General features: G+C 40.6%; 1 protein-coding gene across 4 annotated transcripts in view; it reads right to left on the reverse strand.

Moving 5' to 3' along the window:
* CTNNAL1 (catenin alpha like 1) overlaps nucleotides 1-19,037 on the reverse strand; it is a 59,756-nt gene extending 40,719 nt beyond the window's left edge. Inside the window, exons 1-2 of one of the 4 annotated variants that reach the window (XM_026506052.4) lie at nucleotides 18,833-19,037; nucleotides 2,946-3,135 (exon numbers count right to left, since the gene is read on the reverse strand). In XM_026506052.4, coding sequence (XP_026361837.2) covers nucleotides 2,946-3,135; nucleotides 18,833-18,955 — 313 coding nt within the window. In that variant the 5' untranslated portion in view covers nucleotides 18,956-19,037. The remainder of the gene's footprint in view (nucleotides 1-2,945; nucleotides 3,136-18,832) is intronic. The other 3 variants (XM_057313647.1, XM_044386755.3, XM_057313648.1) reach the window with 3 other exon arrangements.
* Nucleotides 19,038-19,388: the final 351 nt, after the last annotated feature.

Below are 19,388 nucleotides of genomic sequence, written 5' to 3' on the forward strand. Positions count from 1 at the left end.
AGTGGGCTAGAAACATTTCAGGAGTGATTCAAGTTAAGTCTTAAATTTGTACATGTTAAGAGAAAATAAGGCTTCCATACTACACAACTCCAGGAGGCGCCATTCTCATTCTCTTACCAGAGGGACAGAAGAGGTAGTTCTCAAGAAGGGAAAGGGGACTTTAAAAGGAGACAACAGATGGCTTCCAAGCGCCATAGTCTACAAGAGTGTGGGTCGGTGGACCACATCCTCTTTTCTCACCCTATACTGAGCACAGTGACATCCTACAAAGCCCATAAGGTGAGTAGGACTCAGCTTGCCCTTTCATTCAAAAACCCCTACTCTTGCTTTAATTAAGGGCTGCTATAAAAAAAAACAGTAATATGTAGAACATCTCTACATTTTCTGTTGAATTGTCCATTGCATTATGTAATGTCTGTTGAATAAGCGCCCACACAATAATTTAGTGCCAGGAAAGAAGTTGCTCTCCACTTGACAAGCTGGTTTGTTTCCTTTTAACAAACAATGAGAATTATATAACCCTTTCTTTCCCACATTTGTGCCTTGCCTTCCAGGAAGTACAAAGATAAATTTCATGCTTAATTAGAGTAACAATGTTGGCCAAAGTTTCCAGGATATTTATTTTCATCTCTCATTGTAATGGATTTATTAAACATGTATCTTTTATTGTAAGTTATTTCAAATCTCTTTAAAATGTAGGTAAAATATAAATTATGAATAGAATAAGGCCATCCTTCCTTCCCCACTTAAAATCTATTCGCTAGCACAGTGAATGGCTACAAACTCAAGAGTCAACTCAGAAACCTCCCTGCCTCTAACCAATAACGAAGTCCTATCTATTTAAACACCTTAATGAATATTTCACATACTCTCCCTGTTCTTTATTATCCCTAAGGCATTGCCTTGGCTTAGCCTGGTTTATTGTAAAAGCTTCCATATTAATCTCCCTGCTTTTATCCTCAACTCTAATCAACCCTCATTTGTTTATTTCTTCCATCCTACCAGAAAGATTTCTCTCTCTTTTTTTTTAAGATTTTATTTATTTATTTGCCAGAGAGAGTGAGCACAAGCAGGGGAAGCCACAGGCAGAAGCAGGCAGAGGGAGAAGCAGGCTCCCCACTGAGCAGGGAGACTGACATGGGGCTCCATCCCAGGACCCTGGGACCATGACCTGAGCCGAAGGCAGACGCTTAACTGACTGAGCCACCCAGGCGCCCCCTACCAGAAAGATTTCTAACACAAAACTATGTTTCTTATCTGGCTGAAAATTCCCCAATCTGTCATCTATAGAGTAATACCTGAAGTCATTCACATAATACACAAGACCACATATGATCTGGTTGGTCCCTCCGTATTCACTTGGCCTTATCTCACTTAGGATGAGCCTCCAAACACACCGGCTCCTCTCTCAGGGTTGCCCATCTCAGTAAATGGCACCACCATTTCCCTAGCTGTTCATACTCCAAACCTTGGAGTTACCCATGACTCCTCTTTCCGTCATACCCCACATCCAAACTATCAGCAAATTGTATTAGCTTTACCTTGATAATACAACCAAATGCAACCAATCTTCACCACCTCAAATGCGACAACCTGATCTAAGTTGTCGTCATTCATTAACTTAACCTCAGCAACAACCTTCTAATTGGTCTCTGATTTCACCCTCAGGCCTCCTAGTATCTACTCTCCATATAGGAACCACCAGTGACCTTTTTAAAATATGAGATTATGTCACCACCCTGCATAAAACCTTCCATTAGGCCCCCTATCATATTTAGAACACAGTCCAAAGCTCCTGCCCTTCTAGAAGCTCATACCTGTTCTGTCTTCTCCTTGCCAGAAATGCCATTCTTCCAGATATTCTTTCATATAGCTGGGACCCTCATTGGAGCAGACTCTGCTCCAATGTTACTTCCTTAGAAGGGCTTCCTGACCCCCTACCTCAAAAGCTTTCAACCGGGGGGGGGGAGCATTTTGACCCCCTGAAGGACATTTGGCAATGTCTGGAAACATTTTTGGTGTCACAGGGGGGAAGAGGGGGAATCTAATGGCATCGAATAGGTAGAAGCTAGGAATTCTGGTAAGCACTTTATAATGCACAGGACAGCCCCCACCCCCAACAAAGAATTATCAACAAGTAATTATCCAGCCCAACATGTCAAAAGCATCGAAATTGGGAAAACTTGTCCTCTCTAAAATATACCTCCACCGATCTCCTAACCCTTACTCTGCTTTAGTTTATGGTCTCCCTCACTAGAATGCAAGCTCCATGAGGGCAGACATCTGACTGATGTGTACACAGCTATATCCCTATGGCCTAGAAGAAAGCCTGACAGATAACCAGCACTCAGTAAATCTTTATTGAAAGAATAAATGGATAAATTAGACTTCAACAAAGGTGAACTATTTATATCCATCAAAACACCCCAGGTTCTCTCAGGCTTTTGTGCCACCAGCTATAGAGAAATGTGGGACATCACAAAATTTGAAGTCGTTAAGATTTGTCTGCTTTGAGTATAGGAACATGCTAATTTTTTAAAAGATTTTTTAAAGTATTTTCTATACCTAACGTGGGGCTCAAACTTACAACCCTGAACATGCTAATTTTTATTTCCATTTTCTACATGGTGGAATTATGCTAATGTGCTCCTGGAGGGCAGAGTCCATGCCTCACATTCTCCTGTATCTCCAGCATTTCAATGGTTAATGGCAAGAATGGAAGACACTACCCTACCCAATGAAAGAATTCAATGTGTCAGATTTAGGATTTGAGCCAAGAGAAGTTCAATATTCCTGGAAGCTAATCCAGGCCTTTAATGTCCTAGGAATCTAATCACAGGGCTAAGGCACAGTACACACCTTTACTCAAAATAAGACCATAATTTGTCATCATATTCAAAGCAATAAAACTGGTATAAATAGGCTTTAATATCAATATCACATACCTGCTTGTTTAGCTTCAATGCAGGCAATATTTATTTCTTCTTTCAAATCCCAGTTTTCATTGGCTATAGCTTCTCCTACTTTAACAAATCTTCCAACTGCCAAGTTAACGGCTTGTCCTACACGCTGAATTGCTTGCAGAGTTTTATCAGACTTTTTGGTATTATCTTTATGATTAATAAGCGTGGTGATCTAAAAATAAAAGACGAAAGCAACCTGATTAAAATTTATCTCATTATCTTTTAAAGCTATATCACAGAGGCCAAGAAAATGAAGCCCAGCATACTAGACAAGGCCCAGCATACAGCAACAGTCTTTGGCTTAACAGACTAAATTCACAGCTTTGATGCTTCAACCCAGAGACAACCAGCAAAAGAATCCTGCATCCGTCCTCAGGTCAACGTTTCCATTAATAACAACTCCAAGTTTACCTGATCACAGTTATCTGGCACATATAGTTCCAGAAGCCCTCCAGATATTTCAACAAATTTAAAGACAGGAGAAAAGTAGGAACAGAGGAATCATTACATTAAAAAAAACACACACACACAGAAAACCAAAGCACTTCTTAGTTCTTACTGCATCCTAGAGATCTCGTTTCCTTTAATGTGGCTTGAGCTGGTGTGAGAGTAGAGACAGCACCTTGCTCCCCTTGCATTCCGCTCCATTGCCCAGCACACGGTACAGGTTGTACAAAATGGTATGCGTGCCCTACATGCTTACTGAATTAGCCAGACACTTTAGAATGACCATTATAATCTACATGTTATACTTCTCTAAGTGTTGTTGTAGAACCAAAGTAAATTAAATACCAAGGATTTGAACACTTAATTCCAGACCCTGAAATAAAATACAAAAGGTGACAAGTTAAGCTTGTTGAAACAAATATAAATCTTCAAAATGTCCTATAGAACTAGTACATGAACTATACGGACATATAAAAATATTTAAAGAATGTTACATGAAAAATATGAATCCTAAATAGTACATGTCCACTGAATGTAACTGTGAAATGATTTATAGGAGTGCATTCACAAAGACCAGAACAGAGAATTAAGAAGAGGAAGGGAATGGTTCTTTGTGCAACTACTATGTAGCACTTTATATGTTCTAGTATTAATAATTTAGAATCAGGAAGGCCTGGGTTTGAGACTCGGCTCTGCCATTACTAGCTAAATGACCCAGGGAAATTTACTTCATCTCTCCAAATTTCCTCACCTATATTATTTTTTAAATTTTGAATATTTCCTAGATGCCAGGTCCTGAAGATGTATCTCTGAACAAGACTAACACAACCCTATTCAGTTTACAGTCTACCAGGATAACAATAATTCAATCATATAAAATATATTTGTTGCACACCTATCGTATGCCAAATGAAATTTTAGGCAATGATGAAAAAGCAATGTACAAGAAAGAAAGGCCCAAACCCTCATTCAAGTAGGAGAGAGAGGAGACACAATAATCATACAAATAGGCAAAAAAATAAAAGAATAAAATAAAATAATGTAAATGCTATGCAAAATATTAAAATAGGATAATGTGATAGAAAGTATTTGTGTAGCTACCACAGGTTAGTTGATCTTGCTTCTATGAGGAAATGCTACTTAAGCTAAGATCTAAATGATATAAAGTAGCCAAGCTGGCAAACATCAGGAGACAAAGCATTCTAGAAGATATAGTTGTTAAGACAGAGAGAGAAAGGGAGAGAGAAAAAAAGAGGGATAGGGAGAGAGAGTGGGAGAAGGGGAGAAGGGGAGAGAGAGAAGGGGAGCTGGTCCTGTTCAAGGAATGAGGTAACGCCAGAAGTGGTCAAAGATCAGGGGCAAGAGGACAAGTATAAAAGCAACATCCAGCAGGTGGGCAGGGATCCGTCATGAAAGGTTGTGAATTGGAGTAAAGAATTTGTATTTTATTCTAAGTGTGACAGGAAGCCACTGAAGGGTTTTTAAGCAGGAAAGTGGTATAATCTCTGTAGTGATTTTTTTTTAAGAATTATTTATTTATTTGAGAGAGGGAGAGAGAGGGAGTGGGGGAAGGAGCAGAGGGAGAGGGACAAGTAGACTTTGCACTGAGTGCAGAGCCCATCAAGGGGCTCAATCTCACGACCCTGAGACCATGACCTGAGCCAAAACCAAGAGTCCAACGCTTAATCGACTGAGCCATCCAGGCACCCCTGCAGTTATTTTTAAGTGTGCCCACAAGTTCTTCAATATTTCTTCTTTTAAGAGGTAGAGCCTCATTTTTCTCCCCTTAAGTATGAACTGAACTTAGTGACTCACTTCTAATGAATAAAGTGGAAGCAATGGCATACTTCTGAGAATAGGTCATAAAACACATTGTAAACTTCCATCTCCCCCAACTCCTCAATCTCAGATCAATCACTGTGGGAGAGAACCAGCTACCACGTCTTGCAGGACACTCAAGCAACTCTATGGAGAGACCCACAGGGGAAGAAACTAAGGCCTCTGGCCAAAAGATAGGGAAGAACTGAAGCCTCCTGCCTACAACAAGAACAGTGAACATGGAAACAAATTCTCCAGCCTCAGTCAAGCCTTCAGATTACTGTGGGTCCAGCCAACATCCTGATCTCAATCTCATAAAGACCTTAATCCAGAACTACCAGGTAAGCCATCCCAGAATTCTTGACCCAAAGAAACTATGAGATGATAAATGTTTGTTGTTTTAAGGCATTAAATTTGGGGTAATTTGCTATGTATCAATAGGTAACTAATACATGTTTTAGTCTCTAGAACTGGGGCAATGCTGTAACAAAACCTAAAATGTGGGAGTGGCTTTGACATCAGGCCTTGAAGCTGAATGGACTTTGAGGAGTTAGTAAAAGCTAGAGAGTGCTGAATAAACTTTGTAGAAGCATGGTGTCCATTGAGAAGCTTTGGGTGAAGGCTTAAAGGAAAGTGAGAAAAATACTACTGGAACCAGGGAAAAGAGGATCTTTGTTATCTAGTGGCAGAAAATCACCCCCAGGAATGTGTAAATTAGAGAATATACCTAATGAACTGGGTGATCTAACTAAGATTTCAAGACAGATTTTGAAGATACCAATTGGTTTCTTCCTTAAAATGTAAAATATAAGAGGTGAGATGGAAGCTAAAGGAAATACTGTTAAATAAAAAGAAGCCAGGCCTTGTTGGATTTGAAAATTCCTTCTTCTCCAGAAGGCAAATGCTGTTAAAATTAAGAATGGCTTCCAAGCATAAACAAAATCTAGGGCACTGTCAGGAAAGCAAAGTCTAAAGATGAAGCTAAGAGTGTGACTATAAAATCTTATGTTAAGATCTCAGAAAGATTCAAGGTGGTGCTCCAGAGATCCATTCACTTAAACAACAGGTCTCCTGAGAAGTTTTATAGGTATTGTCCTCAGGAGCCCCATCAGAAGCCCAAGTTAGAGCAGGGCTTATCATAAAGAGACTTGTGGATATGGTTTGCCTAATTGAGTGAGCACAATAAGATTCACAGGAGACCCACAAAATTTTAAAGATAATTATGTCAGGAGAAATGCTACCAGCTTGGACTGAAGGAAATAGATCAGTACAAAACGAAGAGAGGCTTTTGAATCCCCAAGCTTCCAGAGGCAAGGAACAGGCTGAGAAACTATGCAGCTACAAACATGGTCTACCTCTCATGAGCGAGGATGGCTTAGAGGGCAGTGCTAAGAGCCATGAAGAATCATTCCCAGGCCTCAGGTCTTAATCAAGGTACTGCTAACCTGTATCTAGGTGGGTTTCAGAATACTGCGAACCAGTGACTCCTATTCCTGTTTCCCATTTTCAAACAGAAGTATATGGCAGTTATCCTATGCCTATTTTCCTGTTTTGTTTTGTTTTGTTTTGTGGGGGGGGGGGTTGTTGATGTTGTTTTAACAAATTGTCCATAACGATTATCCTCTGCTTGTCCTACCACTATAAGTTGTGTGTTTGGGAACAGATAAACTGTCACTTTAGCTCACAGGGTTTCAGATCAAACGGAACTATACTCAAGGAGCTACACCTAAGGAACTACACGGACAAGAAGTCTCATCTGAATCAGAATTAGATGCCAAAATCTTGAATCTCCAGCTGATATCATAGAGGGATGAGACTTTTAGGAGGACTGGCATGAAGGTTGTTTGCAAATGGAAAGAAAGTAAACAATTTGTGGCCAGAGGGTGGAGTGTGGTGGTTTTAAAATACGCCCACAAATTCTTTGCTATTCCTCCCTTCAAGAGGTGGAATCTTGTTCCCCTGCCCTTGAGTGTGGGCTGAACTTTGTGAATCACTTCTAACTAATAAAGCGGAAGTGACAGTATGCTACCTGTGAGGGCCGGTCATAAAGACACTCTGGTTTCAATCTTTCTCTCCCTCTGAGGTTATTCACTCTTGGGGAAACCAGTTACCATGTCATAAAGACGCTTGACCAGCCTGATGCAGTCTGACATGACAACTGAGTGAGGCCTCTGACCAGCAGCTAGCAAGAGTCTGAGGCCTCCTGCTTACAGACACGTGAGTAGTCTACAACCAGACAGGTACAGCACTCACAAATTCCTGACGCACAGAATCTAAGATAACAAATGTTTGTTGTTTTTAAACATTAAGTTTGAGGTAATTTATTTTGCAACAGTAAATAACTAATACAATCTCAAACTCATGTATTTTTAAAAGAACACTCTCTTCTGGGGGAAGAATAGATTGATAAAGTGGCAAAAGTAGAAGGAGGGAGACCAGTCAGGAAACCATGCCAATAGTCCAGGTAAAAGATGATGCCAGCTTGGGGCACGTGGGTGGCTCAGTCAGTTAAGCATCTGACTCTTGGTTTCGGCTCAGTTCATGATCTCAGGGTCGTGAGATCGGGCCCTGTGTTGGACTCCATGCTCAGTGTGCAGCTGGCTTGAGATTCTCTCCCCCCTGCTCACACTCTCATGCTCTCTCTCTCTCAAATCAGTAAGTCAACAAAATCTTTTTTTAAAAAAATGCCAGCTTGAAATAAGGCAGCAATAGTCAATATAGAGGAAAATGGATAAGCTGGATTGCTTGATGGATTAGATTGGTGTTGTCAAAGATGACCCCTAAATGTGTGGTAGAAGAAACAGGGTGCATTGGCATAACACTAACATCTCAACATGGGAGGCACAAAAAAGTGTTTTTGCACAAATAGTTTAATCCTCACAATGATCTAAGCATGCAGGCCCTACTTTATCCCCTTTCTACAGAGAAGGCAACTGACATTAAAAGATGCTTATTTAAGGTCTCATAGCTATTAAAAGGTAAAGCCAAGATTCACAGTCAGACAATTTGACTCAGAGACCGTACTTTATTTTTCCAGCTTTACTGATATGTAACGTACATATAACACTGTGTAAGTTTAAGGTGTACAACATGATTTGATGCACATATACACTGCAAATGGTTCCACAATAAACTACAAATGATTGCCACAATAGTTAGTTAACACCTCTATCACCTCACATAATTATTATCATTATTTTTTTGGTGGTGGTGGTGGTAAGAACATTTAAGATCTACCCTTTTAGCTACTTTTAAGTATGTAATACAGAGTTCTTTTTTTTTTTTTAATAATGATTTTTTATTATATTATGTTAGTCACCATACAGTACATCCCCAGTTTTCGATGTAAGGCTCGATGATTCATTAGTAATACAGAGTTCTTAACTATAGTCACCATGCTGTACATCAGATCCCTAGAACTTATTCATCTTATAACTGGAAATTGGCACCCTTTGACCAACATCTCCCTATTTTCCCCACCACATAGCCCCCCACAATCACTGTTCGACTCTGTTTCTGTGGGTTTGGCTTTTGTAGATTCCACATACAAGTGAGATCATTTGGTATTTGCCTTTTCTGTCTGATTTATTTCACTTAGCATAATGCATTCAAGGTCCATCTACATTGTAGCAAATGGCAAGACTTCCTTCTTTCTCATGGCTGAATAATATTCCATGGTATATTTATACCACATCTTCTTGATCTATTTATCAATAGAACGACGCTGAGGTTGTTTCAATATCTTGGCTATTGTGAATAATACTGCAATGAACATGGGAGTGCAAATATCTCTTCAAGATCCTGATTTCATTTCCTGAGGATATATACCCAAAAGTGGGATTGCTGAGTCATATGATACTTCTATCTTTAATTTTTTGTGGACCTTTATGCTGTTTTCCATAGTGGCTGAGCCAATTTACATTCCCATCAACAGTACATAGGCTTCCCTTTTCTCCACATCCTCACCAACACTTGTTTTCTTGTCTTTTTTAAAACAGCCAGTTCTAAGAGGTATGAGGCAATATCTCATTGTGGTTTTGACCTAGCATTTCCTTGATGTTTAGTGATGTTGAGCATATTTTCGTAAACCTTTTGACCATTTGTGTGTCTTCTTTCAAAAAATGTCTGTTCGGGGCGCCTGGGTGGCACGGTCGGTTGAGCATCTGACTCCTGGTTTTGGCTCAGGTCGTGATCTCAGGGTCATAAGATAGAGCCCTGTGTTGGGCAGTGCAGAGTCTGCTTAAGACTCTCACTCCCCCTCCTTCTGCCCCTCCCCACCCCACTCCCACTCTCTCTAACAAATAAATCTTTTAAAAAAAAATTCAGTTCCTCTGCCCATTTTTAAATCAGACTTTCGTTGTTGGTGTTATGGAGTGGTATGAGCTCCCTATATATATTTTAAATGCTAACCTCTTATCACCTAGATGGTTTGCAAATACATTATTCCATTCTGTAGGCTATCTTTTCACTTTGTTGATTGCTTCTCTTGCTATGCAGAGCTTTTTAGTTTGATGTACTCCCGTTTGCTTATTTTTGCTTTTGTTACTTGTGTTCTTGGTGTCATATCCAAAAGTCACTGCCGAGACCAATGTCAAGGAGATTTTTCCTTCTTTTATTCTAGGAGTTTAAATTTTAAGTCTTACATTTAAGTCATTGATCCATTTCTAGTCAATTTTGTGAGTGGTGTAAGATAGGGGTCCAGTTTCATTCTTTTGCATGCGATGATCCAGTTTTTCCAACACTACTTATTGAAGAAATTATCCTTTCTCCACTGGTTTTTCCTGGCTCCCTTGTCAAATATTAGTTTACCATATATGTATGGATATATTTCTGGCCTCTTGACTCTGTTTCATTAGACTATGTGTCTGTTTTTATGTTGGTGCCATACTGTTTAATTACTACAGCTTTGTAGTATAATTTGAAATCAAGAAGTGTGTTGCCTCTAGCTTTGTTCTCCTTTTCCAAGATTGTTTTGGCTAGTTGATGTCTTTTGTGCTTCCATACAAATTTTAGGATTGTTTTCTATTTCTGTGGGGAAAAAATGCTTTTGGAATTATGATAGGGATTGCACTGAGTCTATAGATGGCTTTAGGTGTTATGGACATTTTAATAATATTAATTCTTCAGATCTATGAATATGGGCCATCTTTCCATTTATTTGTGTCTTCTTCAATTTCTTTCATCAAAGTCTCACAGTTTTCAGTTCCAGACCCTTTACCTCCTTGATTAAATATATTTTTAGGTATTTTACTGTTTTTGATGCTACTGTAAATGGGATTGTTTCATTTCTTTTTCAAATATTTTGTTGTTAGTGTATAGAAACACAACTGATTTCTGCATGTTGATTTTTTTATCTGGCAACTTTACTAAATTCATTTATTCTCTCTCTCTCTCTCTCTCTCTCTCTCTCTCTCTCTCTGTGTGTGTGTGTGTGTGTGTGTGTGTAGTCTTTAGGAGTCTTTGATCCTTCCCCACACCAGACAGACCCTAAGGAACTCTTAGAACCACCTGGAGAACAGAGGACTTAATCACCATTGACTATTCCAAACAACTAACTTGAAAGAAACTCTCGAGTGAAAAGGAGTTTAAGTTGTTTATTATCAAAAGCTTTACATTTTCAATTATATAGAAGAGATCATCAATTAGGCTAAAATGCCAACTATCGTCCAGTTCTGAAATGCACATTTTGTTTCACTACAAGCATCTTCCCCTGTGCATAATTAGGTGTGGCTGTCTTCCTTTTACTCAAAGCAGGCTAGGAAAATATTCAATCCAAATACAGGTATACATTTGAAATGGACATATACAGGAGCCAAGTCAATTTAGAAAATTCCTCATTAAAGGTCGATTTATATCCTTAAATTATTCTCAAACTTTTTTAAAGGGAGTTTCAAAAAGTTATACATGTTGATTGTTTTTAAAAAATAGGAAATGGGGTGCCTGGGTGGCTCAATCAGTTAAGCGTCTGCCTTCAGCTGAGGTCATGCTCCCAGGGTCCTGGGATTGAGCCCCATGTCAGTCTCCCAGCTCAGTGGGGAGCCTGCTTCTCCCTCTGCTGCTCCCCCTGCTTATGTTCTCTCATTCTGTCAAATAAATAAATAAAATCTTTTTTAAAAAAAGGGAAATATAGGAAAGACTAAAGAAATAACAATTACTCATTATCACACAACCCTGTGAGCATTTTGCCATAATTTTTCTCAGTCTTATTTTATACATAAACACACAGTTTTACAAAATTGAGATCACACTTCAATTTTCTTGTCATGTGAAAAATAAGACTAGATAGCATTTAACACTCAGGCACTATCCTATGAGTTTTATGCGTGTTAATTCATTTAATGCTTACATCTCTATGTGACGGATACTATTATTACCCTCATCTTACAGATAAAGACCTGAACCTTGAAGAGGTAAAAAATTTGCCCAAGGGCACAAAGGGAGTAAGTTGCCTATGCTGTTAGTAACTACACTGCTTCTTTCCTCTCAGGATTATGCTAAAGATCAGGGAAAAGACAGTTGGTGAGAGTGCCTTGTAAATTTTATGTGCCAAATAAAATTTTAGCTATTATACTACAAAAATAGAGGCATATTAAATTGAGACTCACAACCTGAAGATGCTCTGACCCCAGAGCCTAGAGTATGTGTGAATGAACTGGAAAAAGGAGGGCAGAAAAGCATCCCGTGGGGAAAAAAGAGCATCTGACACATCGAAGAATTCTGCTGTAGAATAAAAGAATAAGAACTAGGGCTTATTTGATACCTTCTAACAAAGGGTGTCAAGAAGTATCAATCTCCAACAAAATATATCTTAGCAGTTAAGAACATGAACTCTGGCTTACTTTGCCTGGGTTTGAATTCTGGCTCTGTCGTGTGACATGTGGCAAGTCATCTAACCTTTCTGTAACTCCATGTTCTCATCTATACAAACAGGAATAATAGTACCCATTTCACAAGGTCATTGTGGGGAATACATTAGTAAATAAAGTATTTAGAATAGTGTCTGGTATATAGTAAACATCGCACAATTGTTAGATATTACAGTTTACATTTTAGAATCTCTCTTCTTTCCTCATGTTTGTGACGTTATTCTTATTTTCTAGAATAGCTCACAGCAATCTCTTCAGTGAAATGGATTTTCTTAGTTTACTTACTTATTTTGTGGGGAAGCAAGAAAGCAAGTGACGACCAGGAAGAAAAAAAGATGGTAGTAGCCCAGATAAAAGAACAATGGCTTAATTCCCTGGGACCCGAAAAATAAGGGAGCCAGGCTAGTACAGAGAAATTTGTCTCTGGGCTTAACTCATTAGTGAGTTTTCAAAATAATTAGATATAAAAATTAGAGGTGCCTGGCTGGCTTAGTCGGTAAAGTGTGTGGCTCTTGATCTCAGGGTTGTGAGTTCAAGCCCCACACTGGGCATGGAGCCTACTTAAAAAATAAAAAAATTAAAAATAAATAAAAATTAAAAAATAATATATATATAAGCTAATTAGCTATAGAAACCAGTATGGAAGAAAACACATAAAATCATGGGAGATGCTTTAAAAGATTCAGGAAAAAGGGCACTTTCACTTACTTTATGTGTTTTATGTTTGCAAGTAAAAAAACACATATATTCACATACACAAATCAGCAAAGAGGGCCCCACACATAGTCTATTCATCTTCAGTTAATAAGACAAGGATCCTGAAAAGCCTACAGGACAGTACAGAAAGAAACGGAAAGACAAGGTGAGCTACCTTAGAAATGTGAAGGGTCTGTACAATGGCGAACGGTAAATCTATCAGAGACAGGAAAAGACTAGTGGGTGGTAGAATAACATTCCACACTAGGGTGGAGTATGTGGCAGACATCCCTCTTCCCTTCCTTGGATAAAAACATTTTAAGACTGGGAGTGGGCATTTTGACAGGAAGAATAAAATGATGATGATGATGATGATGATTTTTTTAAAGACTTTATTTGAGAGAGAGAGAGAGCACGAGCAGAGGGGAGGGACCAGAGGGAGAAGCACACCCCCGGTTGAGCAGGGAGCAATCCCAGGACCCTGGGATCATGACCTGAGCCACAGGCACACACTTAACCAACTGAGCCACCCAGGTGCCCCAAGAACAAAATGATTATTAAAGAAGGTGCAGAAAATGTGTTTGGGACCTAACCCAAGGCATTTTATTTTTATTTATTTATTTATTTATTTATTTATTTATTTATTTATTTTTATATATTTGATGCACACCCTTTTTTTCTTTTTAAAGATTTTATTTATATATTTGACTGAGAGAGACAGCCAGCAAGAGAGGGAACACAAGCAGGGGGAGTGGGAGAGGAAGAAGCAGGCTCCAGCAGAGCAGGGAGCCCGATGCGGGGCTCGATCCCAGAACCCTGGGATCGTGCCCTGAGCCGAAGGCAGACACTTAACGACTGAGCCACCCAGGTACCCCAAAACCAAGGCACTTTAGACTGTCTGAATTAGAAAATATATAACAAATGAATATATATAACATATATGTGCACAGTGTAAAGAAATGGAAGACATATGCACCCAGCACCAAGCTTAACAATATTACCAGTACCTCTGACAACCCACACGCCTTGTGGGTACCTACCTTTCCACATCACCTGCCTCCCTTTCCCCAGAAGAAACCACTATCCTGATTTTGTGCTCATCTCTTCCTTATTATTACTGCACAGATGTTATATCCCTAAATGATATATGGTTTCATTTTGCCTGCTTTTGAGCCTTTAATTTTTTTTCACTCAACATTATGTTTTTGAGATTCATCCATACGGATAATTATAGCTGTGGTTCATTCATTTCACTGCTGCATCGTATCTCATTGTATGAACATAACACAATTTACTTAAACATCCTACTGTTAAAAGACATTTAGGTAGATTTAGGTAGTTTCCAGTTTGGGGCCACTTGAAGTAAAAACAAACAAAAAACTATCAACATTCCAATCCAGGTCTCTAACACACATGCAGGACTTTCTCTAGGGGTTTAGATTTTGGAGTAGAATAGCTGGGCCATAGGTAATACCCACCTTCAAGTTTAGATTACATCAAACTGTTTTCCAAAGTTGACATTCCCATTGGCTCCACATTCCTCACCAATACTTGTTCTCATTGTGGTTTTAATTTGTACTCCACTGATTTCTGATAAAATGGAACATCTTATGTTTTTTTAGCCTCTTCCATGAGATGACTATTTATTTTTACCAATCTTTAACAGGTGATCTTTTTATTTTTGATTCATTGCAGTCTTTCATTTATTCTGGGTACCACCAGTCATTTATTGGTGATTTGTGTAGCAATCATATTCTCCCACTTTATGGCTTATCCTTTCAATTTTGATAAACAGAGGTTCTTCATTCTAATGGAGTCAAATTTATCAATCTTTACTTAGAATTTTTACTTTCAGTTATTAAAAAATCACTTCCCACCATGAGGGGTGAAGATATTGCCCTTTTTTTTTTTCTCTAAAAGTGCTACACGTTTTCACTTTCGTATTGATGTCCTTAATCTATCTGGAATTGATTTTTGTATTTGGTGTGAGACAGGGATCCAATTTCATGTGTTACTATTAGATAACAATTGTCTTAGCCCCTTTTTAAAAAGTTTTTCCTTTCCCCACTAACCAGCAGTGCCAATTCTGTGATTTATCAAGTTTCCATATATGTGTGGACCTGTTTCTAGGTTCTCTGTTTCCTTTCAGTGGTCTATTGCCTTAATTATGATAGCTTTATAATGTCTTAAAATCTTCCCACTTTGTTTCTCTTCTGGTTATTCTTGGCTCCGTGCTCTTTCATATAATTACAATTACTTTTTATCAAATTCTACTCAAAAAATCCTGTTGAAATTTTCATTGGAATTGTATAAAATTTATAGAATAGGGAAAATTGATATGTCTAGAACACTGAGTCAATCTAGTCACGGAACACTGTACTTTACTCCATTTATCTAGATCTACTTTGGCTTTCAATAAATTTTTAAAATTCTCGGGGTGTGCCTGGCTGGCTCAGTGTGTGGAGCATGGGACTCTTGATCTCAGGGTTGTGAGTTTGAACCCCATGTTGGGTGTAGAGATTACTTAAAAATAAAATCTTTAAAAAATATAAGAATTTAAAAAAATCTTTTCACAAAGCTTGGCATCTCTTTTGCTATGTATATACTCCCAGGAACCTCATTTTTTGCTGTAGTTTTTATCCTAAGTTTTTTTTTTTTTTTTAGAATTACCTTTTTTTTAATTAATGTAGAAAAATGCAGTTGACTTTAGTATCCTATATTCAGTGAACTTACCTACGCTTCTCATTTTTATGATTTATCTGTAGACTCTTGAGATTTTTGATTTTTCCTTCTCTCTTTACACCTTTCACTTCTTGTCTCATTGCACTGGTTAGGATTTCCAGTACAGTGTTGAGCAAAAGCTGCAATAGCACACATCCCTCCTCTTGTTTCTGGTTTTAAAGGAAATGTTTTATTTTTTTAGGACTTATTTATTTATTTGAGAGAGAGCAAGAGCACAAAAGAGCATGGGGTAGAGGGGCAGAGGCAGAAGGAGAGAGAGAAGGTCGAGCAGACTCCCTGCTGACCGTGGAGCCTGACTCGGGGCTTGGTCCCAAGACCCCAAAGCCATGACTTGAGCCAAAATTAAGAGTGAGATGCCTAACAGACTGACCCACCCAGGAGCCCCAGGAAATGTTTATTTTAAATTTGACTTGTTGCTATGATGTTAACTATAGGTTTTCTGCAGATACTCTTCATCAGGTTAAGGAAGTTTTCTTTAATTACTAGTTTGATAAATGTTTTTATCATGATTATAATTTGGACTTAACTGAATGTTTCTTCTGCATCTACTGATAAGAACATGTATCTCTTCTAACATGTGAATACAGAAAATAGTACACATTTGTCTAATACTAACTCAATCATCCGTTCCTAGAATAAGGCCAGTAACTCAGAACTTTTTACTTGTAGAGTCAGAAGAGGTTAGATTATATCTGCTTAAAACTCACTAAATTTTATGATGCTAGTCTTACTTGCTCACCTTAAGACCGTCTCCTCTATGGCATCATTCCTGACTCATCCATGCCTTCTCTGAGCTCTTAGAGCATTTACTATTGATGTTATTCATTTGACAACTGGCACGTGTTAATTTATATATGTCCTGTCTCCCAACCGGACTACAAGTTCCTCAAGGAGCAGCTGGTAAGTACACAATACATGCTTACTTAAAATATTCTTGTGGATAAAATGGTGAAATATGAGTTGAATAATAATGCAGCATCCTTAAAAAAATGAGACTTCTGGACATGAATTTTCTAGAAAGCTGAAGTTTTAATCAGCTAATAGTCACTGAAACTTAAAAATCACTCTAAATTGTACTCCACACTTTCCTGCTTTGTTAGCAGTATTCTGGCCATGCTTTATTCATTTCTTGATTTTAAACAACGTCAACTGTTATTTGTTGAGTACGGGCAATCATAAGGAATGTCAGTTATGGTATCGTGCTAACGATACAGCTGTGGATACATAATATGTGGGATGCAGAACCTCAACTATGACCCTGAATGAATCTTTAACAAGGAAGGAAAAAAAAAAAAAAAGCCGGCATTTTCCCCCTTTGGCATTGACCTCTAGTTAACTCTCAGCAGCAATTCATACAATTCACAGATTCACACATTTCCTCCTCCACTCCACCCTCTTTTATCCCAGAATTACACAATGCAGAGCTGTAGGACTGATACATTTTTAGCAGTAATACTGTGAAAAGTTACCATTTCTCCAGATTACAACTACTTTCCACCTTGTTTTTCCATTGTGGATTCTCTTCTCTGTATCTCTTACTAGCTGACCTCATCACCGCTTCTAATCTCTAGAGAGAACACAGCATATGGTGTAACTAAGAGCACAGAATCTGGAACCAGGATGCCTGGGTTCAAATGCTAATTCGACATTTACAGTTCAAAGTCCCAGAATAAATTACTTAATCTCACTATTCCTCAGTTTCCTCTTTCATATACTGAGAATAAACACAGATCTACCTCATAAGATTGTTATGAGAATTAAAGGAGTTAATATCTATAAAGTGCTTAAACCATGGCCTAACATAAATAGTAAGCAACACATGTATTGTTAAATAAATGGATAGCATACTGTCAAGTTGAACTCCACCATTCTCTTATCACTCTTAAAACTACTACAGTATTTCTCATTTTGGGTTGTGGCTGTATTAGTGGTAGTAGTGGCATTCTTTGGGGGGAGAGGAGACAGTGTAGACATTATTAACAGATCCTAGCACTCCTTCCCCCTGGTCAGTGCCTCTATCAGACATGGAAGGGAAGGAGAGGGGGTGGAGGACTGTCAGGTGTATTCATTCCTGTTCTGTTAGCCAAGCTAAAGTGCACACAGGTATTAAAAGGGGGGGGGGAGCTGTTTATTTAATCGGCATAACAGGAATCTAGGGACATGTGTGACTGCTATTTTCAAATATTTGCAGGACTGGGACGGAGAAAAGACAGCATTTAAAATTCTATGGAACGGCTACAGGCTCCCCATCACTGAACATGTTTAAGCAGGAGACTGGTGACCAGGTGTAAGGATGCTATAAGAAAGAATTTTTAAATTTAGAGTCAGATAACCTTTAAGATTCCTTCTACCTCTAAAGTCTTGGCAATACTAGCGTGAGTCATCAAGACATTACCATCTAGTTGTGAGTCACACATCGCCAACGCTCTCCTGAAGGCACAGAATTCTTCACTCCCCACAGTGCTTGGCACATTACAACAGATCGAGGTGAGGAATTCTAGCCCTCAGGCTGCGTATAACTCGGCTCACAGTAACAAAAACTTCTCTAAAACTCAGCGCGTCAATTAGCTGATTCCAGACTTCTGTTATGACCAACAAATACAATAAAGCATACATCCCAGACGGGATTTGGCAAAAAGATGTGCATCCGGATTAACTATCAGACAGCGCTTCGCTGCACTCTTCCGAAGCCAGACAAAAGCGGCAGGTTAAGGGGCAGGGGCAGGCAGGGTGGCCCGGGGTGAATGGGCGCCCAGCGAGCCGACACGCGCAGAGGACAGGGACAAAGGCCTCGGGGAGAGCACTCTGGACTTGGAGGCCGGCAGCAATGCCCCGGCCGGAGTGGCCAGCAGTCGGGGTGTGGACTGGGGATGCGAACATTTGGGCCCCCTCAGGGTCCCCTCTACCTCGGGGGAGCCCGCGCGGGGCCCCTCGCTGGGCCCGGGGCCGCCGGAGCCGGAGCCCCAGGCGGGTCGCGCGGGGCAGGCCGGGCGGCGCACCTGCCCGCCCGGCTCTCCGGTCCGCACTGGGCTCCCCGCCCCTCTGCCTCCCCTGCCGCGCAGCCCACTCGGCCTCGCGGCCGGATTTCGGATGGTCCAGACCAAACGCCGCAGCCGCAACCGAGTCCGGTCCCCAAGCCTCAGACAGGCAGCCCGACCCGACGCCACAGTCCTGGTGCGGAATGTGGGGCAGCGGCTGCCTCCCGCCCGGCCCGACCAGACCCCGGGTAGTGCGAGCGGCCGCCGCCATCGCGGGCCGCTGCCGGAGGGAGACGAGGGGCCGCGCCGGGAGCCAGTTTACCTGAGAGACCAGCGGGAGCAGCGTCTGCTCCACCGAACGAGTTTTGATCTCCAGTCCCGAGTCGAAGGCGAAGCCCGACGGGCCGGCGCCGCCAACGCCGGCCGGGCCCAAAGAGGCGGCCATGGCCCTCGGCCCGTCGCGCAGCCGGGACGCAGCCCGCCAGCAAGCACGCCCGCGGCAGCGGCAAAGCAACCGCGCCGCCCGAGGCCCCGCCCCCAGCCCAGCCGGGCCACGCCCCCGGGACGGCCACGCCCCCACGCGCTCGGGTCTAGGGTCTGCCCTGCAGCCCCGCTGGGTCTGTCCCACTTCTCCGCTCCGACTCGCCCCCGCCTGGACGGATCAAACCAGACACATGCGGGCTTTGAAGGGCTGTGTGGCCTCCTACCGGGACAAAGACAACGGTCTCTAGCAAAGCTTTTCGTCCTCCTGGTAGGTGACTCGTCTTAACTCCGAATTCCCACGAGAATTTCTAGAAGCTGAGCTAACTGGTGGAGCAGAATCAAAGTCAAGTCTGTTAGGAAGGGTCCTTTACCCTGAGACTGGAATTTTACCCGTA

The sequence above is a fragment of the Ursus arctos genome, unplaced genomic scaffold (genome assembly GCF_023065955.2).
Source record: "Ursus arctos isolate Adak ecotype North America unplaced genomic scaffold, UrsArc2.0 scaffold_18, whole genome shotgun sequence".
Taxonomy (NCBI): Eukaryota; Metazoa; Chordata; class Mammalia; order Carnivora; family Ursidae; genus Ursus; species Ursus arctos.